The sequence below is a fragment of the Odocoileus virginianus genome, chromosome 21 (genome assembly GCF_023699985.2).
Source record: "Odocoileus virginianus isolate 20LAN1187 ecotype Illinois chromosome 21, Ovbor_1.2, whole genome shotgun sequence".
Classification (NCBI taxonomy): domain Eukaryota; kingdom Metazoa; phylum Chordata; class Mammalia; order Artiodactyla; family Cervidae; genus Odocoileus; species Odocoileus virginianus.
In genome coordinates this window covers 47,014,985-47,042,118 of record NC_069694.1, presented here as the reverse complement: position 1 = coordinate 47,042,118, position 27,134 = coordinate 47,014,985, and the positions used below count along the sequence as shown (strand labels likewise).

General features: G+C 40.7%; 1 protein-coding gene and 1 pseudogene across 4 annotated transcripts in view; one reads left to right on the top strand and one right to left on the bottom strand.

Moving 5' to 3' along the window:
- The window catches only part of SEC24B (SEC24 homolog B, COPII coat complex component), a 77,352-nt gene extending 68,032 nt beyond the window's left edge, over positions 1-9,320 (bottom strand). For all 4 annotated transcript variants that reach the window (XM_020887907.2, XM_020887908.2, XM_020887910.2 and 1 more), the window contains exon 1: positions 9,177-9,320. In XM_020887907.2, coding sequence (XP_020743566.2) covers positions 9,177-9,303 — 127 coding nt within the window. In that variant the 5' untranslated portion in view covers positions 9,304-9,320. The remainder of the gene's footprint in view (positions 1-9,176) is intronic.
- Positions 9,321-11,693: 2,373 nt separating this feature from the next.
- On the top strand, positions 11,694-15,970 carry LOC110133777 (elongin-C pseudogene; annotated as a pseudogene).
- Positions 15,971-27,134: the final 11,164 nt, after the last annotated feature.

The window sequence follows — 27,134 nt, the reverse complement described above, 5'->3', positions numbered from 1 at the left end:
TTGCCATTAAGAATAATTCAAATTCTCTAATATGGTCTGTAAGATAGTGGGAGACAGGATAATCCCTCCCTCACCCCATGTCCACGTCCTAATCCCTAGAACCAGTGAAAATGCTAGGTTACATGGCAGAGGGGTGGTAACATTAGAGATAGCATTAGGGCTGTTAGCCAGTGGACCTTCGAAGAGGGAATATATAATCCAGGTAAGCGCTACATAATCACGAGTGTCCTTAAAAGGGGAAGAAGGAGAAAGAAGAGACTCAGAAGGAGCCGTGACTACAGAAGACTCCTCTGAGAGAGGCAATGTTGCTGGCTCTGAAGATGGAAAGAGTGGCCAAGAGCCAAGGAATGGGCACAGCCTCTGGAAGCTGGAAAAGGCAAAGAAATGGGTTCTCTCCTAGAGCCCCTGGAAGGGAACGCAGCCCTCATGACACCTCGATTTTAGCCCAGTTCGACTTCCAATCTGCAGAAGATGGATCGATGCTGTTTTAAGCTGCAGTCTGTGGTCATCTGTTACCGCAGCAGAGAGAAAACCAACGCAAAGCCTTTTTATGCTCTGACCCCTGCCCTGCTTGTGTGTGCGCCTGTGTTCAGTGCTACGCTGTGTCCGACTCTGACCCCATGGTCTGCAGCGCACCAGGCTCCTCTGCCCATGGGGTCCCCCAGGTAAGAACACTGGAGGGGGTTGCCATTTCCTTCTCCAGGGGCTCTTCCCCACCCAGGGATCGAACTCGTGTCTCCTGCATCGGCAGGCAGATCCTTTACCACTGAGCCACTGGGGAAACCTCGACCACTCACCGCTCACCACTCCTCCTTTTCACAGTGATTTCCTAAAGGTATACCTTAATATACTGCAAGTCCTCACATGAGTTTGCCACACTCTGATCAATAAAATGTATTAACAGCTCTGCTACAACTAGGAACGCCGAGTGTTGTGATGAAGTGACACAGAATGCCGAGCTGGTAAAGAAGTGTAACTTGCCACGAGAAAAGCAAAGGAGCCACAGCACCACATCAGGTGAGGCTGCAGGCTAGAGCTTTGTGTCAAAAGGCCATCACAGGGGTTGCTAGGGCAGAATATTAAGTTGCCTCATAAAGACTTCTGAAGAGGATCACGTTCATATAGTTTTCCTGGAACTTGCTGTTTTAAAATACATGTGTTCTAAGTTTAACTCCTTCAAGAATGTCACCAAAAACTTCACCACTGAAGTAGCCATGAGTGAAAAGGCTGAAAATCTCTATTCCACATACACTCACTCTTAGCACAGACAGTTATCAAGTCATGCTTGTTCACTTCCAACTGTTCACACAGGCTCTTCCTTCTACCCGGAACCTTCGAGGTCCCCTTCTACCCGCTTCACCTGACCAACTCTTACTCATCCTTCAGCTCTCAGCTCTTCCTCTAGAAAACATTCTGCAATTCTACAAGTCGATGCCCGCTTAATGTTGTATATCGGACCTCTGTGACAGTGCTTTCCACGTGGAACTGTAACTAACTCTATAAGTCAAAAACCTGGGCCTACTTTGCTCTCGGCTCTGTCATATCCTTAAGGCTTAGGATAGTGACTGGCTCATGGATTCCACTGCTGTATTTTGAAGAAAAAAAAAAGTGCAGTAAATAATCATCAAATATTTCTGTATCAGGCATTTATCTCATCACAGTTATCAACAACTACATGATATTTAAGGGCTTCCCTAGTGGCTCAGTGGTAAAGGATCCGCCTGCCAATGCAGGAGACTTAAGAGATGCAGGTTCAATATCTGGGTTGGGAAGGTCCCCTGGAGAAGGAAATGGCAACCCACTCTAGTATTCTTGCCTGGGAAACATCATGGACAGAGGAGGCTGGTGGGCTATGGTCCAAGAGGTCCCAAAGAGTCAGACACGACTAAGCGACAGTATGCATGCATGCACATGACATTTAAAAAGAAAGAATTCAAAACTTAATACTTATACTCTACTACCAGAACAAATTACAAGTCTGAATATTTTTTTCTCTGCCATTCTACACTTTTTATTCTTTAGTAGTTCAAGTATAAGACCACTCGAAACAAAAGGAAAGTAAAAATCTACTGCATTTAATTGCATCTAAAGTGTTTTGACATTGCCGCTTTTTTTCCTTCTTACTAGATGTATGAGTTTCCCAGTACAAATGTAATAAATTACTACAAATTTAGTGGCTTAAAATAGTACAAATTTATTACTTTACAGTTTGGAAGTCAGAAGTCCAAAATCAGTTTCATTGGGCTAATGTTAAGGTGTCATGGGCAAAGCTGGTTCTTTCTGAAGCCTGAGAGAATCCATTTCCTTACCTTGTTCAGCTTCTATCAGTCACCTGCATTCCTTGGCTTATAGCCCCTTCCCTCCATCTTCAAAGTACATCATTCTAACCTCTGCTCCTGTGGTCTTGTTACTTTCTCTGTACGCTGACTCCTCCAGTTTCCAATAAGGATGGTTGCAAGTATATCAGGCCCACCCAGATCCAGGATAACCTCCCCAGCTCTAATCACAGCTGCAAAGGTTTTAGATGGTTAGCCTGACTGATATTATCATACATAAGTGAGATACAGCCTCTGATTTTCTATAAGCACCCTTGCTATCCTTATTGAGAGAAAATTATCACAAAATCTACCCAAAGGATAGATTTGCCTCAGTGACATAATTTCCTTCCTGAGATCAGATTCTCACCAAAGGAAAACTGATTCTAGTCCTGCTTCATGCAAACTCAATATGAAAATCAAAATTTATACAGCAAGCATTTTATGGAACATCTAGTCACTATATGAAAAAAATCATAGGCTCTTAAATGTTTCCTCATTCCCCTCATTCCATAGAGAAGTAAAATTTTGAATATAAAAATGTTTGCTTCATTAGTCCTTTCCTGAATTGAAAAGACTGAATTAATTCAGGAAAAATTGAATTCCTGAATCAAATTCCTGAAATTTAAAAAATGTCAACATTTTTAAAAAATTTATTCTCATTTTCTATTTTTTGGTCAGGCCACACAACATGCAGGATCTTAGTTTCCCAACCAGAGATAGAACCTGCATCCCCTGCAGAGGAAGTGCAGGGTACTAACCACTGGACTGCCAGGAATTCCAGAATTTCAACTTTTTAAAAAAGGCAGATTAAAAAGTTTTCATTATCTTCAAAAGAACATCAAGGTCAGCAAACTCTAAGCACCTCTGTCCTACTGAAATACAATTCATACTAATTTGGAAAAGTAATTACATTACTAAAAATTTATTTCATTCATTGCTGAACTATCAAGAAATAATTCAATATTCAGCCTGTATGTAGCTTAACAATCATCTTTATTAAAACATTGCTGAGCCAGTTGGTGAACAGTCACAGTCCTGACCCTGTTTCCCTGTTACATCCCACCATGCTGGTCCCTTGCCCCAGACCCACTCATGATCCAGCAACTGAAGGAATAATCCAGGCACATTACAGTCTGACACAGTTCTGCGCCAGTGTCAAGGCTGGGATCTACTCAGTGGTCAGTACGTTAAGTACTAATTACTAAATATTTTGAATATAAAGTATCACTAATATTGCTAAAATACATTTTTAATGAGCATAAAATGTATACAGACACATACAGCTCTAAAAAGTCTGCAATTATAACCCTAGTGATTTAAAAAATGGGGAGTCTGAATGAGATCTGATTACCCTGGATTATTCTTCCTGATGGAAGGCTAACAGCTACAAAGGTAACTGTTCCAGTCACGGCTGGCAGACAGAGCCTATGGAACCATTTAGATGAACTCTCACTGCACTAAGTATAGATTATCCCTGCCACTCCATCAGTTGTCCTCTTGGATACCATCATAATGACTGCTAAGAGTAAAGGGGCCAAAAGAAAACCAATATTGGTTGAAAACCTACTACATGCCACGTACTATGCTTTTCTATCCATAATCTTATGTAATTCTCATAAAATCCTGTGAAGTATCACTATCATCACTTTACAAACAAACAAGGACGTGAAAGGTTATTAATTCATACAATTTCACACAGTTCGGAAGTAGTAAAGATGCCAGTCAGTGAAGGTTCCAAACCCATTTCACAATACCTATTTCTCAGAAACACTAGGAAAAAACAAGCGAGTTAGGACTTGGCTACGGTCTAGGCAAGGCATTTTACTACTCCCTCTTGCTTCCCTATTTTACCTCCCTTTTCCTCAAATCCTTTTCCTGGCAGCATTCGGCACACAATCGTAGAAAACTTAAAACCCCTCTTCTGGCAGACCAGCTAGCTGAGATAGTGGCCTATCGGAGGAAGCCTTCCAAGAGCAGATTCTTTGCGGAGAGGGCTGGACAGTGTGAGAAAATTAGTAGCCAAGTTCACGTACTCCATCGAGTGCCTATCGCATGCTGCCACTGGGAACATGAGGAGGAAAACTCACATGGTCTCTGCTGCCTGAAGAATTTATATCCTGGTGTTTTGAAGGAAATGAAATGAAGGAGGCCCTCATTTGCAAAGCATCTCATTTTACTAAACACCAGGTACTTTAAAAAACAGCACCTCATTTAATGTAATCTTCTCAACAACTCTAAGAAGAAGGTATTATTATCCTCTGAAGCCCAGAGATGTTAAGTAATTTTCTCCACAAAACCCTGGGCTGTAACAGAACCTATACCTTTTTTCACTAGCCTACACTTTCTGGCAATTCTGAGTATGCTTAACCTACTGGAAATAATAGCAGCTTCCTCAGGGCTGAATACAAGATCTGCTCTAACACGCAGTGCTAACTCTGAAGATGCTCTCATTTCTAGGAAAGTCCATTGAAGATTGACTCAAAATCCCTTCTATTTCAACGTCTTTAGCATATAATACTTCAGGGTTTACAGATCAATCAGAAAGATGGAAGTTAGCTGAAATACCGGGATCAGTGGCAATGAATGTGATCTACAAAAATTATTACACATATTATCTCAGAAATTGAGGGGGAGGTGTGGGGTGGGAATGAAAATACAATAAAAATAACTAAAACAACACAACAACAAAAAGTAAAAACAATCCAGACAACAGACACTTGTGTATATATTTTATAAGATCCTTGAGACATCTATTAACCAGTTTAGGAGGAAATTATGTATGCAGAAAGTTATAGTATACCATGGCACTGTCTTCAAGAGAGGACCAGATGCTTCTGGTTGGCTATAAAGGAAGACTAGAAACTTGAGACAAAGACACTGCTCTGATCAAAAAGGACTTACTTCAGATACACTAGTATCTGTATGTACACTTGTATGATTTTAAATTTTGCATGTGCTCTCAAAGTTGAACCGTTTCCTACAACCCACCAGATAGTATTCCTGAGTGAAAGGTATGTTTATGTAATGCTGCTGCTGTTGCTAAGTTGCTTCAGTCGTGTCTGACTCTGTGCAACCCCATAGACAGCAGCCCACCAGGCTCCCCTGTCCTTGGGATTCTCCAGGCAAGAACACTGGAGTGGGGTGCCATTTCCTACTCCAGTTTATGTAATGAAGTCTAATAATAAAGTAATGAAGTCTGATAATTCCCATTACTATCTCATCTTTCTTGCATTATGGACAATAAAATGATAAAACTGCCGATAGTATCTTCTTGGGAAAGGCACATGGTAGGAAGAAAACACATTTTCATTTGAAAACGAGCACCATTTACTTCCTAAAAGAAGAATCAGAAAGCAGAGTTTTACTGATAAATCTGAGTGCCCCCCACCAAAACAAACAAACAAACAAAAAACCACTTCTAAAATACCTCTTTCAATTTAAGTCAACTGGGAGAAATTATGGAGTTATGCCAGGTTGCCTGGTGGCTCAAAGTAAAGAATCTGCCTGCCAATGCAGGAGATATGGGTGAAATCCCTTGGTTGGGAAGAGTCCCTCGAGAAGGAAATGGCAACCCACTCCAGTATTCTTGCCTTCAGAATCCCATGGATGGAGGAGCTTGGCAGGCTACAGTCCACAGACCCAAAAAGAATTAGACATGACTTAGCAACTAAACAACAACAATGGGGTTATGCCGTAATTACCAGGATATTATTCACTCAGTCTTTCCTTGTTTGAGGACTCTGTTTTGGAAGGACTCTTAAAAGGCAAAGTGTAAGCTGAAAAATATTCAACTAATACTTTCTACGAAAATACAATGATTCTAAACTGCCCATATGCTGCTCAGTGAAAAACTGAAGTAGAGAAATGTAACTCCAAGGAAGAAAGTTCAAAAAGAAATAATTCACAAACTCAAAGAAGTCAAATAGTAACTTCAAATAAGTGGCGGGGGGGCGCGGGGGGGTGGGGTGGGGGGGGCTGGTGGTGGAGGAATAAGTGGGGAAAGTATGTTAAAAGTTAAACACAGAAAACAAAGAAAAATATTAATGAAGTCTGGGCTTCTGCCTCCCAACCCTTTCCAAAGTCAAAGTTTCCAATAAGAGACTTCTTAGAGTCTGTTAATAGAAAGAGATCTGGACTTGAAACTAGAAAAACTGTATTAGACTTCATTTAACAAATGAAACTATAACTTGTTCTAGGCCTCGAAAATACTGAGTAAACAGCAGTAAACAGGATACAGCCAATCACCCTCAAGAAGATTATACAGGAATTGGTGAAAAACACCCATCCAAAACTTTCTGGATCTTGATTTCATCTGTTTAATTAGGGAATCGAACTAGGTGTCTTATAGGCTGTACTCCAAAAACACCTGGACCTCCACCTCTATTTTAACCACAACAGCTCTGCTTTTTTCAGATGTCTGTAGCAGGGCTCTACAAATTCCTCTGGGAAAAGAAATCTGTTTTTAAAAATGTTTGATAAACACTAAAGTAAGTGATTGGTAGGTACCACTCCAGTTTTACAACTGTCTTCTGTGATGTTTCAAACTCATACTTCTGATCTATTTCTTTTTCATCACGCCTGGAATTCCACAGAGATATAAAAAGGCAAACTAGTTTATGCAGGACCGAAGAATCAATCACAAACCCAAATGATTGCTTAACCGTTATCTATGGATTCCAAAAGCAAAAGTTACTTTTCTCTGAGATTAACAAGCAAAACAAAAACAGATTTGATCTTGTTATTTATCTACTTAAGCCACTTATTTTCACAAAAACAAACAAAAATTAACTCTAGTTCTTTATCTTAATTTCCAAATTCCTTAACACTCAAGACCTTTCTGTAATCTGGCCCCTTTTAAGTATTCTTTTCAGCTTTAATCCCTTGGGTTTTCCCTCTCACCTGGCACTCTTTTTGCTTCTTGGTTCGTAAATTTTTCAACTTTGGTTCATGCCCCTGCAACAGCCCTCCCCTCCTACCTCTACCTGTCAAATTCCTCAAGGTCAAAACCAACTTGAATGTCACCAAAATATATGTCAATTTAGGAGAAAGGCAGGGATTTTGTTTTATCTACTAGGCTAATCTCGAGTCCCCAACTGCAAGCATGCAACAAATGCTGAAATGAATTATATCAAAGGAAAGTAATGATTATAAACAGTAGAAAGCAAGCATCATTTATATCTGGCTTCTAAACGTATTAACTGATTTTTTACATATTTAACATCTTGATTACAACTGATATCCTGTCACTCCTTGAGTATTCACAAAATTTGTAAGACTAAGGCAAATATTTGTCACCTTAAAAATTGTACACTATAACAATAATGCATAATCAGAAAATCAAGAAAAGACACAATCCTTGGATCACTATTAAACATGGATTTACAATATTCTGAAAGACTGGGGATCTCTTCTTTCAGTTCTTCCATACAGAAAGCTATTTCAAAAACTAAACAAAAACGAGAATTTATGCTAAGTTTACAAGAACAAAAACTGCTCAAAAATAATATCTTCATGTTTGTTCAGGGCAGAACAACAAAACCTACTACACTGTTTACATTCAAAACCCATACAGTAAACAATGACCAGAAAAAGTACTGCAGGTAACATTGACAACTATGGCTGATCCAAAGGATTATGAAGACTAAGCCATCACGTTTGACTTACAAAAAAAAAAAAAAAACTCAACTTCTGGTTCTCAGGATAAACGATAAACTGCAAGCGTGAACAGCATCAGCTATAAAAATTAAATGTTCGCTGAACTGATTTATAAAGTCCAGTAAGTTTTCACTAGCAGACTGGGTAAAACAGGTCAGTCCAACAATCATTTGAAGAGTACCACCAGACTTTGTTCTCTTATACAAACAGAGAACCAGACATATTCTTGTAAAGTATTCAGTCAATTAGCTTCGAGCGTCCTCATCGGAAATATTACCGTTTATACAGAGAGGGTCCCTCTCCCCGGGCCCCATCCAAACTGAGGGAATGGATATTCTACGAGCATCATTTTTCAGCGGAGACTGCTACGTCCCGAATCCCCACGACCTTAGTCTGAAAGCGGCCTTCACGTTGCAATGCCTGCTGCCGGTATGAAGGCCTTGCCCCAAACAGGGCCAACTCTGGCACGTTTTTGTTTCTGAAAGTGAAGCTGGGGGACGGGGGAGAGGCGGGGGACACCCAGATCTGAAAGTATTCGTTTAAATCCGTTTGACATCTGCTCCTTTTCAAACACGACCAGCCAGTTCCAGACGCTCGAGTAGCGGCCGCAGCAGCAACGACAGATCTCGAAGGCCGAACTGGGTCAGGGTTACAGTTACACTCGTGTTGCCTATTTACACCCTTTGTCTACAAACTTGAGCACTAACTGAAGTTTCCTTCCAGGCAGCGTGCTCGCCGGGCCTCAAAAATCAGAGCAATTTTCCCCGAGACAGGGAGGGCACAACCCTCCTCAGCTCCATGGCTACAAGCAGCCTTCGAAGGACCACGCACTCTGCGGCCCCGGGTCTCTACGCGACAGGGGTCGCTCGGGGCACCTCGCCCGCGCCCGGGGCTGGATAACCGCGATTCACGTGGTCTCTGGGCTGCCCTTTTTCTACGCCCCAACTCGCCCCGGCGGTTTAGGGCCTGGGGCCACACTCCAGTGGAAGCAGCCCGAGCCCGCGATGCCCCGGGTCGGCCCGCGCCGGGGCATCCGTCCCCCCCCTCTCCCCGACCCCGTCAGGCTCCCGCCGTGCGCCCCCCGCACCCAGCCCAGCAGCCCCCCAACTCCCGCCGCCCGCCGGCCCTCCCCGCCGGATCGCGCCGCGCAGGCTGCCCCGCCGGCAACTAGGCCCCGCGCTCCGACCCGGCCGCCCTCCTCACCGTTCTGCTGGTGCGGCCCCGGGCCCGGGCCTGCCGGCGCGGCGGCTCCTGAGGCGGCGGCTCCGCCAAGCTTGGGCGGGATCCGGGCGCTGGCGGCCGGATGAGGGGACCCGGCGGGGGCCGACATGACGGCGCTGCTGGCGGCGGCGGTTCGGCTTCGGCAGGGTGGGCGGAGGAAAAGGGAAGGCGGGGCCGGAGAGGCGAGAGGAAGAGGAAAGAACGCGGCCGGCGTCACCGACGGAGTCACCCGGGACCGCGGCTGGAATGCTCACGCCCCACTGCGCAGCCCAGCTGGGCCGCCGCGGGCACCGGGACCCTGCCCCGCCGCCGCCCCGAGCGCGGAGCCGCGGGACTCCCACCCCCGCGTAGTTCCCCTCAGGCACGGGCTGCGCTCGCCGCAGCGCCCCCTGCAGGCGGAGCCCGACGCACCCAGGCCGGAGGCGGGGCGCGGGGCGGCGGCCTCCCGGGGCGAGAGTGGTGGACCTGGGTCGTAGGGGCGCGGGGCGGCGGTGGGGAGGGAGTTCGAGAGCTGCGTGGGGGGTGATATCCGGGGCCCAGGGCTCCGTCTGGCCGGACTGACCCTACTCACCCTTCCTCCGAAGAGGAACCCGGGGTTTGTCTTTGTTTTTCTAATCTTGAGGTGTTTTCCCCCTTAATATTAAATTCTGAAGGAAATAGGCATCCAAGCGCCCTGCCCTTCGGCAATTATAAAACATTTCTCTATGATAAACACAGAATCTCAGTCAGAACGGAGAACTTTTTGCACTGACTTACATACTGGGAAGAGCAGAGGGGAAGATGGAGTAAGGGAAACTGAAAGACAAACTTCACCTCCTCGAGATTTTTGCCAAGGGTTGGCTCATCCTGCTGGTATTCTGAAGAGAAGCTGTAACACCCAAAGCAAGAACTCAGCTTCGTGTGTCCTCGTGAGGGAAATCTTTGAATCTCTGGCATGTCCCAGCATGCTAACTGGCAAGCAAGCCCTGGACTACATTACCCAAGTCGTTTTGCCATCTTATTCTGTCGTTTTGCCACACTTACTCTGTGTTGGAAATGAAATTGTTCAAAAACATCGAATTCCGAATGGAATCCAGCAAGATGATATTTCTAATTACTGAATGATTATACCGACCATAAAGTGAGTTGTAGAATAATGCAAAGTTCCCCTTTTAATTATTGCCATGAATTAATGATACTTGGTGCTTTAATGCACCAGATGAATCACAAATAGGATTTCAGTAGTTGGATTTGTAGGTTTTCTTTTTGGAATTTATGTTTATTATTTCCACAATTCTGGTTAATTTTTCCTTTCCATTTTATACATTTACACTAATAAAGGACCCAAACAGTACCGAATGCTAAAATATACTAGTTCCTGCATGTGGAAGATATGTTGTCAGATTCTTAGGTTTAAAGCCTATGAACTTGTTAAATGTAAATTTTCAGAATCTTTAGAGAAAATTACACATATAAGACGATCCTGTCCTAGAAAACAGTATCACATTGGTAAAAACTACTTGAATTTTTAACATTTTAGGTAGATAATAAAAGAAATACAATGTAAGAGAAAATAGTATAATGGGCTATCATACACTCATCAACTAGTCAACATTTGTCAATTCGGGATAATCTTGTTTCATCTATACTGGCACCAACCTCTACTCTCCTGAGATTATTTTGAAACAAATCTCAGACATACTATTTTATAGGTAAGCATTAAACATGTATCTTAAATGCATAACATAATCACAGTACTGTTATACCTAAAATCATTAAAAATAATGTATTTGTATATCATCAAATATACAATTAACAGTTGTGTTTTGTAATAATTTGTACTTTGGAGTTTTAGGATTTTCAACAATACGTTATATTTCATCTACACAAAATGAGCAACTGCTTTTCCACAGCATTAGCAGCTTTTCCACAAAAACCTAAGCCTCTGTGTGAGCAAAAGGTCACACCTTGCTTCATCAAGAAGATTATACAATAACAGTTTTCAACACTTCCTGGGAGTCCTTTGAAAAGTGGCTCAGGAAAAAAAAGCCCGTTAAGGGAATAATTAGGCAGTTGGCTTTCTGCCCCTGGAATGTATCCTCTTGGGTGTAAGAAGCCCATTTTAATCACAGGTATAGGGGATGAAGTTGAACCTTGTCTCTTTAGGGGAGACTCTTCTAAGAGGAGGACGAGAACGCTATGTTTTAATACTTCTTCCCCACAATCTTTTTTTTTTTTCTTCTTTTGGCCAACCATGGGGAATCTCAGTTCCCCAACTAGAAATCGAACCCATGTCCCTTGCTTTGGGAGCAGAGTCTTAACCACTGGACTTCCCTGCAATCTTTATCACCTAAGCTGCTTACACTTGTCCACTAATTCATCGTAATATTTTCTCGCATTTTTATGAGTCTTTTTGCATGACAGATTCTACAGTCTTTATGAAAAATATGTTATTTCACTCTACTGCTTCAAGACCCATGACTGCTGTCAGCCAAGAAGAGGAAAAGGATGAAAGACTGAATGAATGCTTACTATGTACCAGGTACTGTGCTAGTCTCTTTAGATATATTCCCCACCCCACCCCACCCCCATTTAATCCTCACAGTAATTCTATGGGATATTTTTCTTATCCCCATTTTACCAGAGGAAACTAAGGCTTATATAAAGTTTAAGTAATCTTGGTAAAAATCATGAATCTGTAAATAGCAGATCCAGAGCTTAAACCAGAGTCTATTTAGCATCAAAATCTTTGCTGTATTCACTACAAGCTATAGTTGGTTAATTTACATTTTTCCTCATAAAGCTATGCTAATTACAACATACTATTTTGCTTGTCAAAAGATTTTCAGTTTTACATATTTAGAATTTGTTCCAGTATTCTTTTGAATGGTGAATCTTAAAGTGTTTGAAATGCAAATTCTCAGGTCCCACCCCAGACCTACTGAACTCTGGAGATGGGACCCAAAAGCAAGCTCTCCCGGTAATTCTGATGTACTGGAAAATTTGAGAACCACTGCTTTGAATAGCAAAATGAAGCTGAATTGGTTCCATTCTTTTTTTACATTGGGGGATAATAGTTCTTTTCTTCAGCGCATTTCTCCAATTTTTTGCCAATCGTTGAAAGTGATATTTTGTAGGTGTGTGATTACAGTGCCAGAGTGCCCAATATGGTAGTGTCAATCCTGCTTATTTTGATGGGCAATGCTGAGACCAGGTCTGTGTCCAAAAGGAAAAAATGCTGTTATTGAAAGTGAGCTCTGCCACTGGTGCAGGAGGGACATTTTTGCTGAATGTCAAATTCTGACATGTGCCACTATTTGTCACCCCCAATTCGGGACTCATATTCTCTGTAAGAGAAGTTGTGGGAGGCTTGAGCAACTGAACACCTACTTTTATATCAAAAAAATGCTAATCCAGTTCCTTCTCTGTTGTGTCTGGCTTCCGTCTTTCACAGCTTTTTTACCCCCTCTAGTTTTTAAATCACATTTGACCTTTGTAGAACACCTTCCCTCTTTTAGTGGCATTCCCTATTAGGAGTCCCTCTACCAATATGAAGACACAGTTTTCTTTTTTCTTCTCCTTATTCTGATCTGTTTACACGTTTATTGCATTTTTAATAAGCCAGGTATTGGGAATACAAAGATTAATAGGATGTAACCTGTCCCCATATATATATATATATGTGTGTGTGTGTGTGTGTGTGTGTGTGTGTGTGTACATACATATCTTTTACATATGTCACTACTGACTTTCTTTTATATGGATTTCTTTGATTTTTCTTTTTCTTTAAACTTACTTTTATTTTTTTCTCATGTTCCCTGTGTATCTTCATTTCTTCTTTTTCTTAGAGCATCCTAAGTTGAGTTCCAAGATTCATCTTATGGCAGGAAGAAATAATTTCACTGTTGTTCATATCAGTTGATCACCTATGTTGATGTCATTTAACTAGCATTGAAGTCTGAAATATCTAAGACAACTAAGATCCTAAAAGATAAAAAAATGAATAAAAGGGTGGGACTATTAGGCCAATAATGACCACATAGCCTGTGTGCAAAAAGTGCACTTACAGAAAATCCTCTCAAGCTCTCATTTAGAATATTTGGCTGTTATTTTATTTATACGGTAATTTCTGTGGCTCTCCACTCACCCAGCCCACAGCAGGTTAGAAAGACTAAATCATGGGGCAGAGGAAGGAAACACTGTGGATATAGGCACAGTGGCAGCAGCAACACCATTGGTTGGTGGAATAAATACAGGAGAGACAAGAAAATTGGGGAAAAGGTATAAGTGAAAATACATAGCAGCCTGAGGCAATTAGTTCAATTGAACAACCTTATATATTCCACTGAGAATATGATAAACATAGCCCACAGTTCTCTACCTTCTGAGAATTTCTAAGCTAGTATTCTGAAGCTAATTGAATAGAGCAGACTGTCATTTACTGAGCATCTACTATATAACTTGAAAACTCTTTAGAATATCACTCTTTTATATACAGATATTCATAACTTTGCCTCTCAACTACTGCTGCTGCTGCTGCTAAGTTGCTTCAGTCATGCCCAACTCTGTGTGACCCCATAGACGGCAGCCCACCAGGCTCCCCCGTCCCTGGGATTCTCCAGGCAAGAACACTGGAGCGGATTGCCATTTCCTTCTCCAGTGCATGAAAGTGAAAAGTGAAAGTGAAGTAGATGAGTCGTGTCTGACTCTTAGTGACCCCATGGACTGCAGCCCACCAGGCTCCTCCATCCATGGGATTTTCCAGGCAAGAGTACTGAAGTGGGGTGCCATTGCCTTCTCCATCTCAACTACTAAGAAATCTAAATTATACTCTATTCTCTGTTTCAGAAAATAGGGATATACAACCCATATTTAGAATCTTAGAAACTTTCACATATGAACAGGTTAGGTTCCCAAAGCTCCTTTCTTCAAAAGTCCCAATACAAATCCTGGATGAACTCTCTTAGGTCACAAATGTATTTCCACCACACAGAAAAGTGTTTCTTTGAAGTTTTAGAACCAGGCTTCCTCATCTCTTTTCTGTTGATACAAGATGTAAAGTGGTGCATCTCAAACTACAATGTGCCTATGAATCACTTGAAGATTGTGTTAAAATGCAAATTCTGATTTGGTAGATTTGGGAATGCCTGAGGTTCTGAATTTCTGGCCAGCTCCCAGGAGATGCTGATGCTTGTGGTCCACAACCACTCTTTGAGCAGCAAGGTTCCAAAGGCATCTTTTCATTTACATTTCAAAGTCCACTGAGGAAAGGAATGCCCTCCAAAGGAGTCTTTTAGCAGCTACTGTGTATTCCCACCTACTCACGTGGATGAAAGAAGAGAGTGAAAAAGCTGGCTTCAAACTCAACATTAAAAAACGAAGATCATAGCAGCTGGCCACATCACTTCATGGCAAATAGATGGGGAAACAGTGGAAACAGTGTCAGGCTTTATTTTCTTGGGCTCCAAAATCACTGCAGATGGTGACTGCAGCCATGAAATTAAAAGATGCTTGCTCTTTGGAAGAAAAGCTATGACAAACCTAGACAGCATATTAAAAAACAGAGGTGTTACTTTGCTGACAAAGGTCCGTCTAGTCAAAGCTATGGTTTTTCCAGTAGTCATGTTTGGGTGTAAGAGTTGGACTATAAAGAAGACTGAGCACCAAAGAATTGATGAATTGTGGTGTTGAACTGTGGTGTTGAACTGCTTTTGAACTGTGGTGTTGGAGAAGACTCTTGAGAGTCCCTTGGACTGCAAGAAGATCAAACCAGTCAATCCTAAAGGAAATCAATCCTGAATATTCATTGGAAAGACTGATGCTGAAGCTGAAGCTCCAATACTTCGGCCACCTGATGCAAAGAGCTGACTCATTAGAAAAGACCCTGATGCTGGGAAAGACTGAAGGCAGGAGGAGAAGGGGACGACAGAGGATAAAATGGTTGGATGGCATAACAAACTCAATGGACATGAGTTTGAGCAAGCTCTGGGTGAAGAACAGGGAAGCCTGGCATGCTGTAGTCCATGGGGTCACAAAGAGTCAGAGACAACTGAGCAACTGAACAACAATAACATGTTGAAGTATAGATTTAAATGGGTCTGGCACATCCATGGCTTTCTACACCAGTAGTACTTTTTTAAGATACTGACACACCAGTGTCCCAGCAGAAATGATTCCTCCAACTTCCCCAGAACCCATGATGGCAGGCAGGTAGGGAGCTGTGGTGTAGGTTTGGGGACCAGGTGTGGTGACTGTGGACTGTGGGAATGGCAAACAACTACTGATGTTCTTCTGGATGCAAAGTAGAATTTCATAAGAATCTAACGGATGGCAAAGAGAAAACCTATGGTGGTCGTGAGGGCCCTGATGCCGTGTATGTCAAATCGGTATCTTCTGATGGTCATGCTGCTGCTGCTGCTAAGTCGCTTCAGTCGTGTCCGACTCTGTGCGACCCCATAGATGGCAGCCCACCAGGCTCCACCATCCCTGAGATTCTCCAGGCAAGAACACTGGAGTGGGTTGCCATTTCCTTCTCCAATTCTGATGGTCATGAATTTATTGTAAAAAAAGAACACGAGCTAACATCAGGAACAATTAAAGCCATGTTGAGTGGTCCAGGTCAGTTTGCTGAGAACGAAATTAATAAAGTCAATTTTAGAGAGATCTCTTCACATGTGCTACCATAAGTATGCATGTATCTCACATACAAGTTTCATTCCGTGGAGATTCCTGAGTTCCCAATTACACCTGAAATTGCCATGGAACTGCTGATAGCTGGGAACTTCCTAGACTGTTAACTAAAATAAATTATAATAAACTTAACTTTTTTCAGTATTTAATACCTATAGTTCAGTTAGCATTTTTTTTTTTCATCTGTAGAATGTTGCCTGTGTGCAGTTGAACTTTAAACTCATTGCAAAGCAGATTATCTTCTGTTCCTTTGCATAGCAGAGTTGAAATTTGTTTGACCAACATCAACAAATTAAGGGCATTTTCACAAATTGAGACATGAACAAATATGCCATTCTTAGGTGGTTTTGCCTTACTGTTAGATGTGATTTTTTTAATTAGATCTGTGGTGATACAGTAAATGCTGAAATTTAGGCATAAATTGAACATGTTCTATAGGTAATTAATGGGGTTATATATTTTTATGTTTTTAGTATTTTTCAAAAAACCTATTCTGATTTTATAGCAGTTGTTATCATTATTAGGGTTATACAGTTGCATATCATTGCAAGTAATTGCATTATAAACAAATTTATAATTTAACCAAAATATTGATTTTTATAATTCAGACTTGAGAGTTGAAATTTCTTAAGCATCTTTTGATAAATCTCAGTATTGTTTAAGTGTATCTTATCTTTTTGTTTATTGCTACAATTTAAGAACTTTATTTAAAATTTTGGAAGATTACTAAGTACAGCTTTAGAAGCTGGGACTTTTTGAACAGTAACCACATGGTCAACAAGTAAACTATATGACTTTCGTTTCACGTGCATTGTGCATTTTGGTCAATCCAAAGTACTGTATTTTCATTGACTCTAAAGTTTCCTTTGCAATGTTAAAAAAAAAACAAAACAAAACCGAACCACCTCCTAATGGGTTAATGTGCTTGATGTTGACATTAATCATCTTGCCATCCATTCAGCGATGTTTCCATTTCGCCAATTACTTTTCCTCTGGCTGGGTATTGTTTGTCCTAGAAAAATACTGTATTAGCACAGGCCACCATAACAAAGTACCATAGCCTGACTGGCTTAAACAACAGAAATTTATTGTCTCACACTTCTGGCAGCTGGAAGTCTGAGATCAGGGTTCTAGTGAGAGCTCTCTTCCTAGCTTGCAGGGCTCCACCTTCTCACTGTGTTTTCTCATGGTGTGGGGAGAGCTATCTCTCTTATGTCTCTTCTTATAAGGGCACCAGTTCTATCAGATCAGGGTTTCAAACTTCTGACCTCATTTAACCTTAGTCACCTCCTCAAAGGCCCTATTTCCAAAACAGTCACATGAGGGGTGGTGGTGGTTACAGCTTCAACATGTGAATGTAGAAGCAAGAAATCAGAATCAGAGGGGCCTTTAGGTGATCCAGCTGCTAGTCTCCTTTGGCTGCAAAACCCTGTTTACTTATCAAGTGAAATACTCTTATTTTCCAGCTCTGCTCTGACATGAAGGAGCTGGAAAACTCTACCCCAGAAGAAAATTACTTTGTACAATCTTCAGTGCCATCTGCTGGAAGCAGGCAAAATTCATATACTGTTGCTCCAGAAAGCTGATTTTTTAAAAAAATGAAACTATCTAAGTTGAACTATAAGGAGTTTCTTTATTAAAGAAAATTAGTTAAAAATTTTTAAACCACTTTAAAGGATAAACTTCACTTAGCTGAAAAAGAATCAGTTGTGTGAGACAATTCACTATTCAGAAAATGCCAGATAAAAAAAATTCAAATTGGTATGAAACTTCAAAAATTTCATCTCTATTCAGAGAGGACATACTTAAAAAAAATATTATGATGGCAAGATGTCTAAAAAGCTTGCCTTATTAAAAATGTTCAAGAATTGGCAGGGTTGAAGGCATCTCCACATTGGGACAAAGTTCAGCAACTTGCACCCAATTCCAGATTCCATAGTCTATCATTCTATTTGTCATTTGGATTTCATTTACTTTGATATTTTCAGTAATTAAAAAACTTTTATTAATATCCTTAAAGTCTTCAAAGTCATATCCAAGTATAATTCTAGAAAAGTTTAAACCTGTTATGGGCTGAATTGTGTTCCCTCATAATTCAAAAAGGGCTTCCCTGATACCTCAGTTGGTAAAGCATACGCCTGCAATGTGGGAGACCTGGCTTCAATCCTTGGGTTGGGAAGATGCCCTGGAGAAGGGAAAGGTTACCCACTCCAGTATTCTGGCCTGGCGGAGTCCATGGATGGTATAGTCCATGGGGTTGCAAAGAGTTGGACATGACTAAGCGACTTTCAGTTTTCATAATTCAAATATTGAAGTTCTAACCCCTAATAACTCAGAATGTGACTGTAGTTGGAGATAGGGCCTTTAAAGAGGTAATTAAGGCAAAATGAGGTCATACAGATGGGTCCTAATCCATTATGGCTGGTGTCCTTATGAGAAGAGGAAGGACAATGTAAGGACACAGGGAAAAGGCACCATCTGCAAGCCAGTCAACCCTGCTGAACACTGACCGTGGACAGCTAGCCTCCAGGACTATGAGAAAATAAATTTTTATTGTTTTAAGTCAACCAGTCTGTGGTATTTTGTTATGGCAACTCTAGCAGACTAAACAATGTCCTACCTGTGGGGTCCTTCCTTTTCTCTAAATTATATTGAAGGAGAGTTTCTTTACTTCCTTGGTTCACCATCTCTTCATCTCTTTCAAAAAGGTTTTTTTTTTTTTTTCTTCTTATAACAGCCTTCTTCTTCACTAATGAAAAGTAGAAATCAAGGAGATTCCTAAAGACAGTTGGTATGTAATAGGCTAAAATAGTCCTTATCACACTCTAGCAAACATATGATGTTATAGGGCTCAAGTTACGGGAAACTTGGTACAAGAAGGGTTTATTTTGAACAAGAATTTCTCCCAGGAGATTTTCTCCTTTTAACTATAACAAAGTAGGGAATGTAGACAAACACTCAGGAAAAGAGACTGTATATTCTAAGGGATGCCACATGCTTTTTACCAAGAAGAGAAGAATAGCGAAAAGCTTCCAGTCGTCTCCTTGATGTGGATGGAGCCCAGGCACACCTCACCCCATGACTTCTCACTTTTACACCGTGTAGGGAAAAGGTAGGAAAAGGTAATGAACAAAGTAGAAGCAAAACTCTGAGGGACTCCGGGGTTGAAAGAGCAGGAGGAGGGACTTCCTTGGTGGTCCAGTGGCTAAGACTCCGCAGTCCCAATGCAGAGGGCCTCACTTCCATCCCTAGTCAGGGAATTAGATCCCACATGCCACATCTGAGACCTGCACAGTCAGATAAAAGAATAAAAAATAAACATTAAAAAAAAAAAAGAGCAGGAGGAGGTTTTAGCTGTCACGAGTAAGGAGCTTGTAAAAAGCTTCAGAGAGAGAAGAGATAATGTTGTAGGAGGCTTTCCTTTTTGCTTTTTCAGCAAAAGGCCTCGGTATTAATACATCTCTATGGTGATGGTTTAGTCGCTAAGTCGTGATGGACTCTTGTGACTGCCCCGCCTCAACCCCCAAGGACTGTAGCCTGCCAGGCTCCTCTGACCATGGTGTTTCCCAGGCAGGAATACTGGCATGGGTTGCCATTTCCTTCTCCTGGTGATCTTCCTGACCCAGGAATCGAATCCAGGTTTCCCGCACTGCAGGTGGTTTCTTTACTGACTGAGCTACAAGGGAAGCTACCATACTTCTTTAAGGAAATGTCTAAATCCTTTTTGGATTAAGTTTCTTCAGTCTGCAACTGGGCCATGTGATCCGGTGTCTGTGAGGCATCTCATTCAAAGATAATAGAACTAATTTTGTAAGTAAGTTTCCTTTAAGGACACTTACAATACTAATGATCTTTATTATTTACAAAATTAGTCCCATTACCTTTGAATGAGACGCCTCACAAACACCAGATCACATGGTACCCAGTTGTAGACTGAACAAGCTTAATCCAAAAAGAATTTCCAGTCCTCATTGTTCTTATTTCCTGGATCTGGGGGTGGGGGTGGGGGTTTGATATATGAGTAAAGTGGGCCTTTCCTGTCTACTATTCCAGACAAGAAAGAAAAAAAAAAGTTCTTTGTTTTCTGTGAAACTGTAGTGGAGCTATACATTGCATGGCTGAAGCATATAATCTAATCCATATACTTTCTCCGTAACTACTAGTGGGAAAATTTGCAGTCCTGATGTCTATTAGTTTCTCCCCCCTCAACTAAAGTTTAGAAAATATGTGCTTTGAGACACACTCTGGGCTGAGGTAACATTTCTTCTCTCTGTATGTTTTATTTTTATTTTTTGTAAATTAATTTATTTTAATTGGAAACTAATTACTTTACCATATTGTAGTGGTTTTTGCCATACATTGACATGAATCAGCCATGGGTGTACATATGTCCATCACATGAACCCCCCTCCCACCTCCCTCTCCATCTCATCACTCAGGGTCATCCCAGTGCACCAGCCCTGAGTGCCCTGTCTCATGCATTGAACCTGGACTGGCAATCCATTTCACACATGGCAATATACGTGTTTCAATGCTATTCTCTCAAATCATCCCACCCTCGCCTTCTCCCACAGAGTCCAAAAGTCTGCTCTTTACATCTGTGTCTCTTTTGCTGTCTTACACATAGGGTCATCATTACCATCTTTCTAAATTCCACATATATGCATTAGTATACTGTATTGGTGTTTTTCTTTCTGATTTACTTCACTTTGTATAATAGGCTCCAGTTTCATCCACCTCATTAGAACTGATTCTTTTTAATAGCTGAATAATACTCCATTGTGTATATGTACCACAGCTTTCTTATCCATTCATCTGCAGATGGGCATTTAAGTTGCTGCCATGTCCTGGCTATTGTAAACAGTGCTGGGATGAACATTGGGGTACACATGTCTCTTTCAATTCTGGTTTCCTCAGTGTGTATGCCCAGCAGTAGGATTGCTGGGTCATATGGCAGTTTTATTTCTAGTTTCTTAAGGAATCTCCACACTGTTCTCCATAGTTGCTTTACTAGTGTGCATTCCCACCAACAGTGTAAGAGGGTTCTCTTTTCTCCACACTCTCTCCAGCATTTATTGTTTGTAACTTTTTGATAGTAGCCATTCTGACTGGCATGTAATGGTACCTCACTGAGGTTTTGATTTGCATTTCTCTGATAATGAGTAATGTTGAGCATCTTTTCATGTGTTTGATAGCCATCTGTATGTCTTCTTTGGAGAAATGTCTGTTTAGTTCTTTGGCCCATTTTTTGATTGGGTCATTTAGTTTTCTGGAATTGAGCTGCATGAGCTGCCTGTATATTTTTGAGATTAATTCTTTGTCAGTTGCTTCATTTGCTATTATTTTATCCCATTCTGAAGGCTGTCTTTTCACCTTGCTTATAGTTTCCTTCATTGTGCAAAAGCTTTAAATTTAATTAGGTCCCATTTGTTTATTTTTTCTTTTATTTCCATTACTCTGGGAGGTGGGTCATAGAGGATCCTGCTGTGATTTATGTCAGAGAGTGTTTTGCCTATGTTTTTCTCTAGGAGTTTTATAGTTTCTGGTCTTACATTCAGATCTTTAATCCATTTTGAGTTTATTTTTGTGTATGGTGTTAAAAAGTGTTCTAGTTTCATTCTTTTACAAGTGGTTGACCAGTTTTCCCAGCACCACTTGTTAAAGAGATTGTCTTTTCCCCAGTGTATATTCTTGCCTCCTTTGTCAAAGATAAGGTGTCCATAAGTGCATGGATTTATCTCTGGGCTTTCTATTTTGTTCCATTGATATATATTTCTGTCTTTGTGCCAATACCATACTGTCTTGATGACTGTAGCTTTGTACTATAGTCTGAAGTCAAGCAGATTGCTTCTTCCAGTTCCATTCTTCTTTCTCAAGATTGCTTTGGCTATTAGAGGTTTTTTGTATTTCCATACAAATTGTGAAATTATTTGTTCTAATCCTCTGAAAAAATACCATTGGTAGCTTAACAGGGATTGCATTGAATCTATAGATTGCTTTGGTAGTATACACATTTTCACCACATTGATTCTTCCAATCCATGAACATGGTATATTTCTCCATCTATTTGTGTCATCCTTGATTTTCTCATCAGTGTTTTATAATTTTCTATATATAGGTCTTTTGTTTCTTTAGATAGATATATTCCTAAGTATTTTATTCTTTTCTTTGCAATGGTGAATGGAATTGTTTCCTTAATTTCTCTTTCTGTTTTCTCATTGTTAGTGTGTAGGAATGCAAGGGATTTCTCAGTGTTAATTTTATGTCCTGCAACTTTACTATATTCATTGATTAGCTCTAGTAATTTTCTGGTGGTGTCTTTAGGGTTTTCTATGTAGAGGATCATGTCATTTGCAAACAATGAGAGTTTTCCTTCTTCTTTTCCACTCTGGATTCCTTTTATTCCTTTTTTTTCCCCTCTGATTGCTGTGGCTAAAACTTTAAAAACTATGTTGAATAGCAGTGATGAGAGTGGGCACCCTTGTCTTGTTCCTGACTTTGAGGGGAAATGCTTTCAATTTTTCACCATTGAAGGTAATGTTTGCTGTGTGTTTATCATATATGGCTTTTATTATGTTGAGGTATGTTCCTTCTATGCCTACTTTCTGGAGGGTTTTTCTCATAAATGGATGTTGAATTTTGTCAAAGGCTTTCTCTGCATCTATTGAGATAATTATATGGTTTTTATCTTTCAATTTGTTAATATGGTGTATCACATTGATTGATTTGTGAATATTGAAGAATCCTTCCATCCCTGGGATAAAGCCTACTTGGTCATAATGTATGATCTTTTTAATATGTTGCTGGATTCTGTTTGCTAGAATTTTGTTGAGGATTTCTGCATCAATATTCATCAGTGATATTGGCCTGCAGTTTTCTTTTTTTGTGGCATCTTTGTCTGGTTTTGGTATTAGGGTGATGGTGACCTCATAGAATGAGTTTGGCAGTTTACCTTCCTCTGCAATTTTCTGAAGAGTTTGAGTAGGATAGGTGTTAGCTCTTCTCTAAATTTTTTTGTTAGAATTCACCTGTGAAGCCATCTGGTCCTGGGCTTTTGTTTGTTGGAAGATTTTTTTATTACAGTTTCTATTTCTGTGCTTGTGATGGGCCTGTTAAGATTTTCTATTTCTTTCTGGTTCAGTTTTGGAAGGTTATACTTTTCTAAGAATTTGTCCATTTCTTCCAAGTTGTCCATTTTATTGGCATATAGTTGCTGATAGTAGTCTCTTATGATCCTTTGTATTTCTGTGTTGTCTGTTGTGATTTCTCCATTTTCATTTCCAATTTTGCTGATTTGATTCTTCTCCCTTTTTTTCTTGATGAGTCTGGCTAATGGTTTGTCTATTTCATTTATCTTCTCAAAGAACCAGCTTTTGGATTTTGTTGATTTTTTTCTATAGTCTTGTTTGTTTCTTTTTCCTTTTCTGCCCTAATTTTTATGATTTCTTTCCTTCTACTAACCCTGGGATTCTTCATTTCTTCTTTTTCTAGTTGCTTTAGGTGTAGTTAGGTTATTTATTTGATTTTTTTCTTGTTTCTTGAGGTAAGCTTGTATTGCTATGAACCTTCCCCTTAGCACTGCTTTTACTGAATCCCATAGGTTTTGGGTTGCTGTGTTTTCCTTTTCATTCGTTTCTATGCATATGTTGATTTCTTATGTGATTTGTTGGTTATTCAGAAGCGTGTTGTTTAGCCTCCATATATTTGTCTTTTTAATAGTTTTTTTCCTGTAGTTGACAACTAATCTTACCACATTATGATCAGAAAAGATGCTTGAAATGATTTCCATTTTTTTCAATTTACCAAGGCTAGATTTATGGCCCAGGATGTGATCTATCCTGGAGAATATTCCGTGTGCACTTGAGAAAAAGGTGAAATTCATTGTTTTGGGGTGAAATGTCTTATAGATATCAATTAGGCCTGACTGGTCCATTGCATCATTTAAAGTTTGTGTTTCCTTGCTAATTTTCTGTTTAGTTGATCTATCCATAGGTGTGGGAGTTAAAGTCTACCACTATTATTGTGTTAATTTCCCCTTTCATACTTGCTAGCATCTGCCTTACATATTGCAGTGCTCCTATGTTGGGTGCATATATATTTATAATTGTTATATCTCCTTCTTGGATTGATCCTTTGATCATTATGTAGTGTCCTTCTGTGTCTCTTTTCGTGGCCTTTATTTCAAAGTCTATTTTATCTGATGTGAGTATTGCTACTCCTGCTTTCTTTTGATCTCCATTTGCATGAAATTTCTTTTTCCAGCCCTTCACTTTCAGTCTGTATGTGTCCCTTGTTTTGAGGTGGTTCTCTTGTAGACAGCATATATAGGGGTCTTGTTTTTCTATCCATCCAGCGAGTCTTTGTCTTTTGGTTGGGGCATTCAACCCATTTACATTTAAGGTAATTATTGATAAGAGTGATCCCATTGCCATGTACTTTGTTTTTTGGGGTTTGAGTTTTAAACCTTTTCTGTGTTTCCTGTCTAGAGACAATCCTTTAGCATTTGTTAAAGAGCTGGTGTGGTGGTGCTGAATTCTGTCAGCTTTTGCTTGTCTGTAAAGTGTTTGATTTCTCCTTCATATCTGAATGAGATCTTTACTGGGTATAGTAATCTGGGTTGTAGGTTTTTCTCTTTCATCACTTTAAGTATGTCCTGCCATTCCCTTCTGGTCTGAAGTTTCTATTGAAAGATCAACTGCTATCCTTATGGGAATCCCCTTGTGTGTTATTTGTTGCTTTTCCCTTGCTGCTTTTAATATTTTCTCTTTGTGTTTGATCTTTGTTAATTTGATTAATATGTGTCTTGGGGTGTTTCGCCTTGGGTTTATCCTGTTTGGGACTCTCTGGTTTCTTGGACTTGGGTGGCTATTTCCTTCCCCATTTTAGGGAAGTTTTCAACTATTATCTCCTCAAGTATTTTCTCATGGCCTTTCTTTCTGTCTTCTGGGATGATTTTTCTTTTTCTCCTATGATTCGAATGTTGGGGTATTTAACATTGTCCCAGAGGTCTCTGAGGTTGTCCTCATTTCTTTTAATTCTTTTTTCTTTTTTCCTCTCTGCTTCATTTATTTCCACCATTCTATCTTCCACCCCACTTATCCTATCTTCTGCCTCAGTTAGTCCACTGTTGGTTCCCTCCAGAGTGCTTTTGATCTCATTTATTGCATTATTCATTATTGATTGACTCTTTTTTATTTCTTCTAGGTCCTTGTTAAGCTTTTCTTGCATCTTCTCAATCCTTGTCTCTAGGTTATTTATCTGTAACTCCATTTTGTTTTCAAGATTTTGGATCATCTTTACTATCATTATTCTGAATTCTTTTTCAGGTAAACTCCCTATCTCCTCCTCTTTTGTTTGGTTTGGTGGGCATTTATCATGTTCCTTTACCTGCTGAATATTTCTCTGCCTTTTCATTTTGTTTAGATTGCTGTGTTTGGGGTGGCCTTTCTGTACACTGGAAGTTTGTGGTTTCTTTTTATTGTGGAGCCTGCTCCCTGTGGGTGGGGTTGGACGAGTGGCTTGTCAAGGTTTCCTGGTCAAGGACGCTTGTGTCGGTGTTCTCATGGGTGGAGCTGGATCTCTTCTCTCTGGAGTGCAGTGAAATGTCCAATAGTGAGTTTTGAGGTGTCTATGGGTTTGGTGTGACTTTTGGCAGCCTGTATTTTAATGCTCACGGCTGTGTTCCTACGTTGCTGGAGAATTAGCATGGCATGTCTTGCTCTGGAACTTGTTGGCTCTTGGGTGGAGCATGGTTTCAGTGTAGGTATGGAGGATTTTGGATGAGCTCTTATTGATTAATGTTCTCTGGAGTCAGGAGTTTTCTGGTGTTCTCAAGTTTTGGATTTAAGCCTCCTGCCTCTGGCTTTCAGTCTTATTCTTACAGTAGCCTCAAGGCTTCTCCATCCACACAGCACAGATGATAAAACATCTAGGTTATGGTGAAAAGATTCTCCACAGTCTGGAACACCCAGAGAGGTTCACAGAGTTACATAGAGAAGAGAAGAGGGAGGAGGGGAATAGAGGTGGCCAGGAGGAGAAAAGGGGGAGTCAAAAGGGGAGAGACCAATTTAGCCAGTGATCAGTTCCCTAAGTGTTCTCCACAGCCTAGAACACCCAGATAGATTCTCAGGATTTAGAGAAGAGAGGGGGAGGGAGGAGATAGGAGTGATCTGGGGGAGAAAAAGAGAGTCAAAAGGGGAGAGAGCAATCAAGCCAGTAATCATACCCCTAAGCAAAAATGGGTACTGAAGATTAGATTCTTAAAGGCACAAAATTGATAACAAAAAAAAAATACCAAAAAAGCAAAGATTAAAAATCTAGAGTAGAGCTTAACTCTGAAAAATACACTATTTAAAATACAAAACAAAATCAATCACAAAAATTATAAAAAATATATATATGAAATTTGCTTTAAAAATAGGGTCTTTTTGTTTTGCAAGGTAATAGTAGATTATAAAAATGAAAATTAAGGAGTAATAAAGAACTTAAAAAATTTTTTAAATGATAATAGTAAAAATATATCTAGGAATTTCTCTGGAGCTGTTGAGGGCACTGTGGGGTCAGTTCAGTTTCAGATAGTTCCTTGTTCCAGCTTATACTTCTTCTCAAGGTCTATAGGCCCCTTCCAATGCTTAGTCAATGCTAACTACTGTTTAATCTGTTGCACCTGTCATTTCCAGAGCAGTTCCCTCTTCTTTGTTTATTTTGGCTTCCTCTGTTTGCAAGTCTCTTCAGTGTCTAATTTCCGCCCTGACACAAGGGGGTGGGGGTGGGGGAGGTGGTCACTTATTTAGGCTCACTTGTTCAGTTGTGCTGTGGGGCGGGACGGACACTGCAAACAAATGTCACTGGCCTGTGTGGGGAGCGCTCGCAGCATATGGACCACATTGTGTTTGCTGCAGCTCACAGCATGTGTGCTTCCCCAGTCTACACTGTTCAGGCTCTGGGTTGCTGGGGAACTGTCCAAAGCGGGCCCCGGGTTTCCTGTACTTCCCGGGTCTAAGCTGCTCAGGTTCAGGTTCTCAGGTACTCCACAAAGGCACAGACTTGATGGGGCATGCGTTTTGTGCCTTCCCAGGTCCGAGCAGCTCAGGTGACCAGGTGCTTGGCGCGCACACTGTCCTGGGGGGCAGTGCATTTTATCGCCTCCCCCATCCCAGCCACTCGGTTCCCCTGGTGCGCCGTGAGAGCACTGTCTCAGGTGTGCCGTGTGTCTCCTCTGGGGAGCTGATCTCTGGCTGCGACCCTCCTGGCAGATGTCAACCGTCCAGG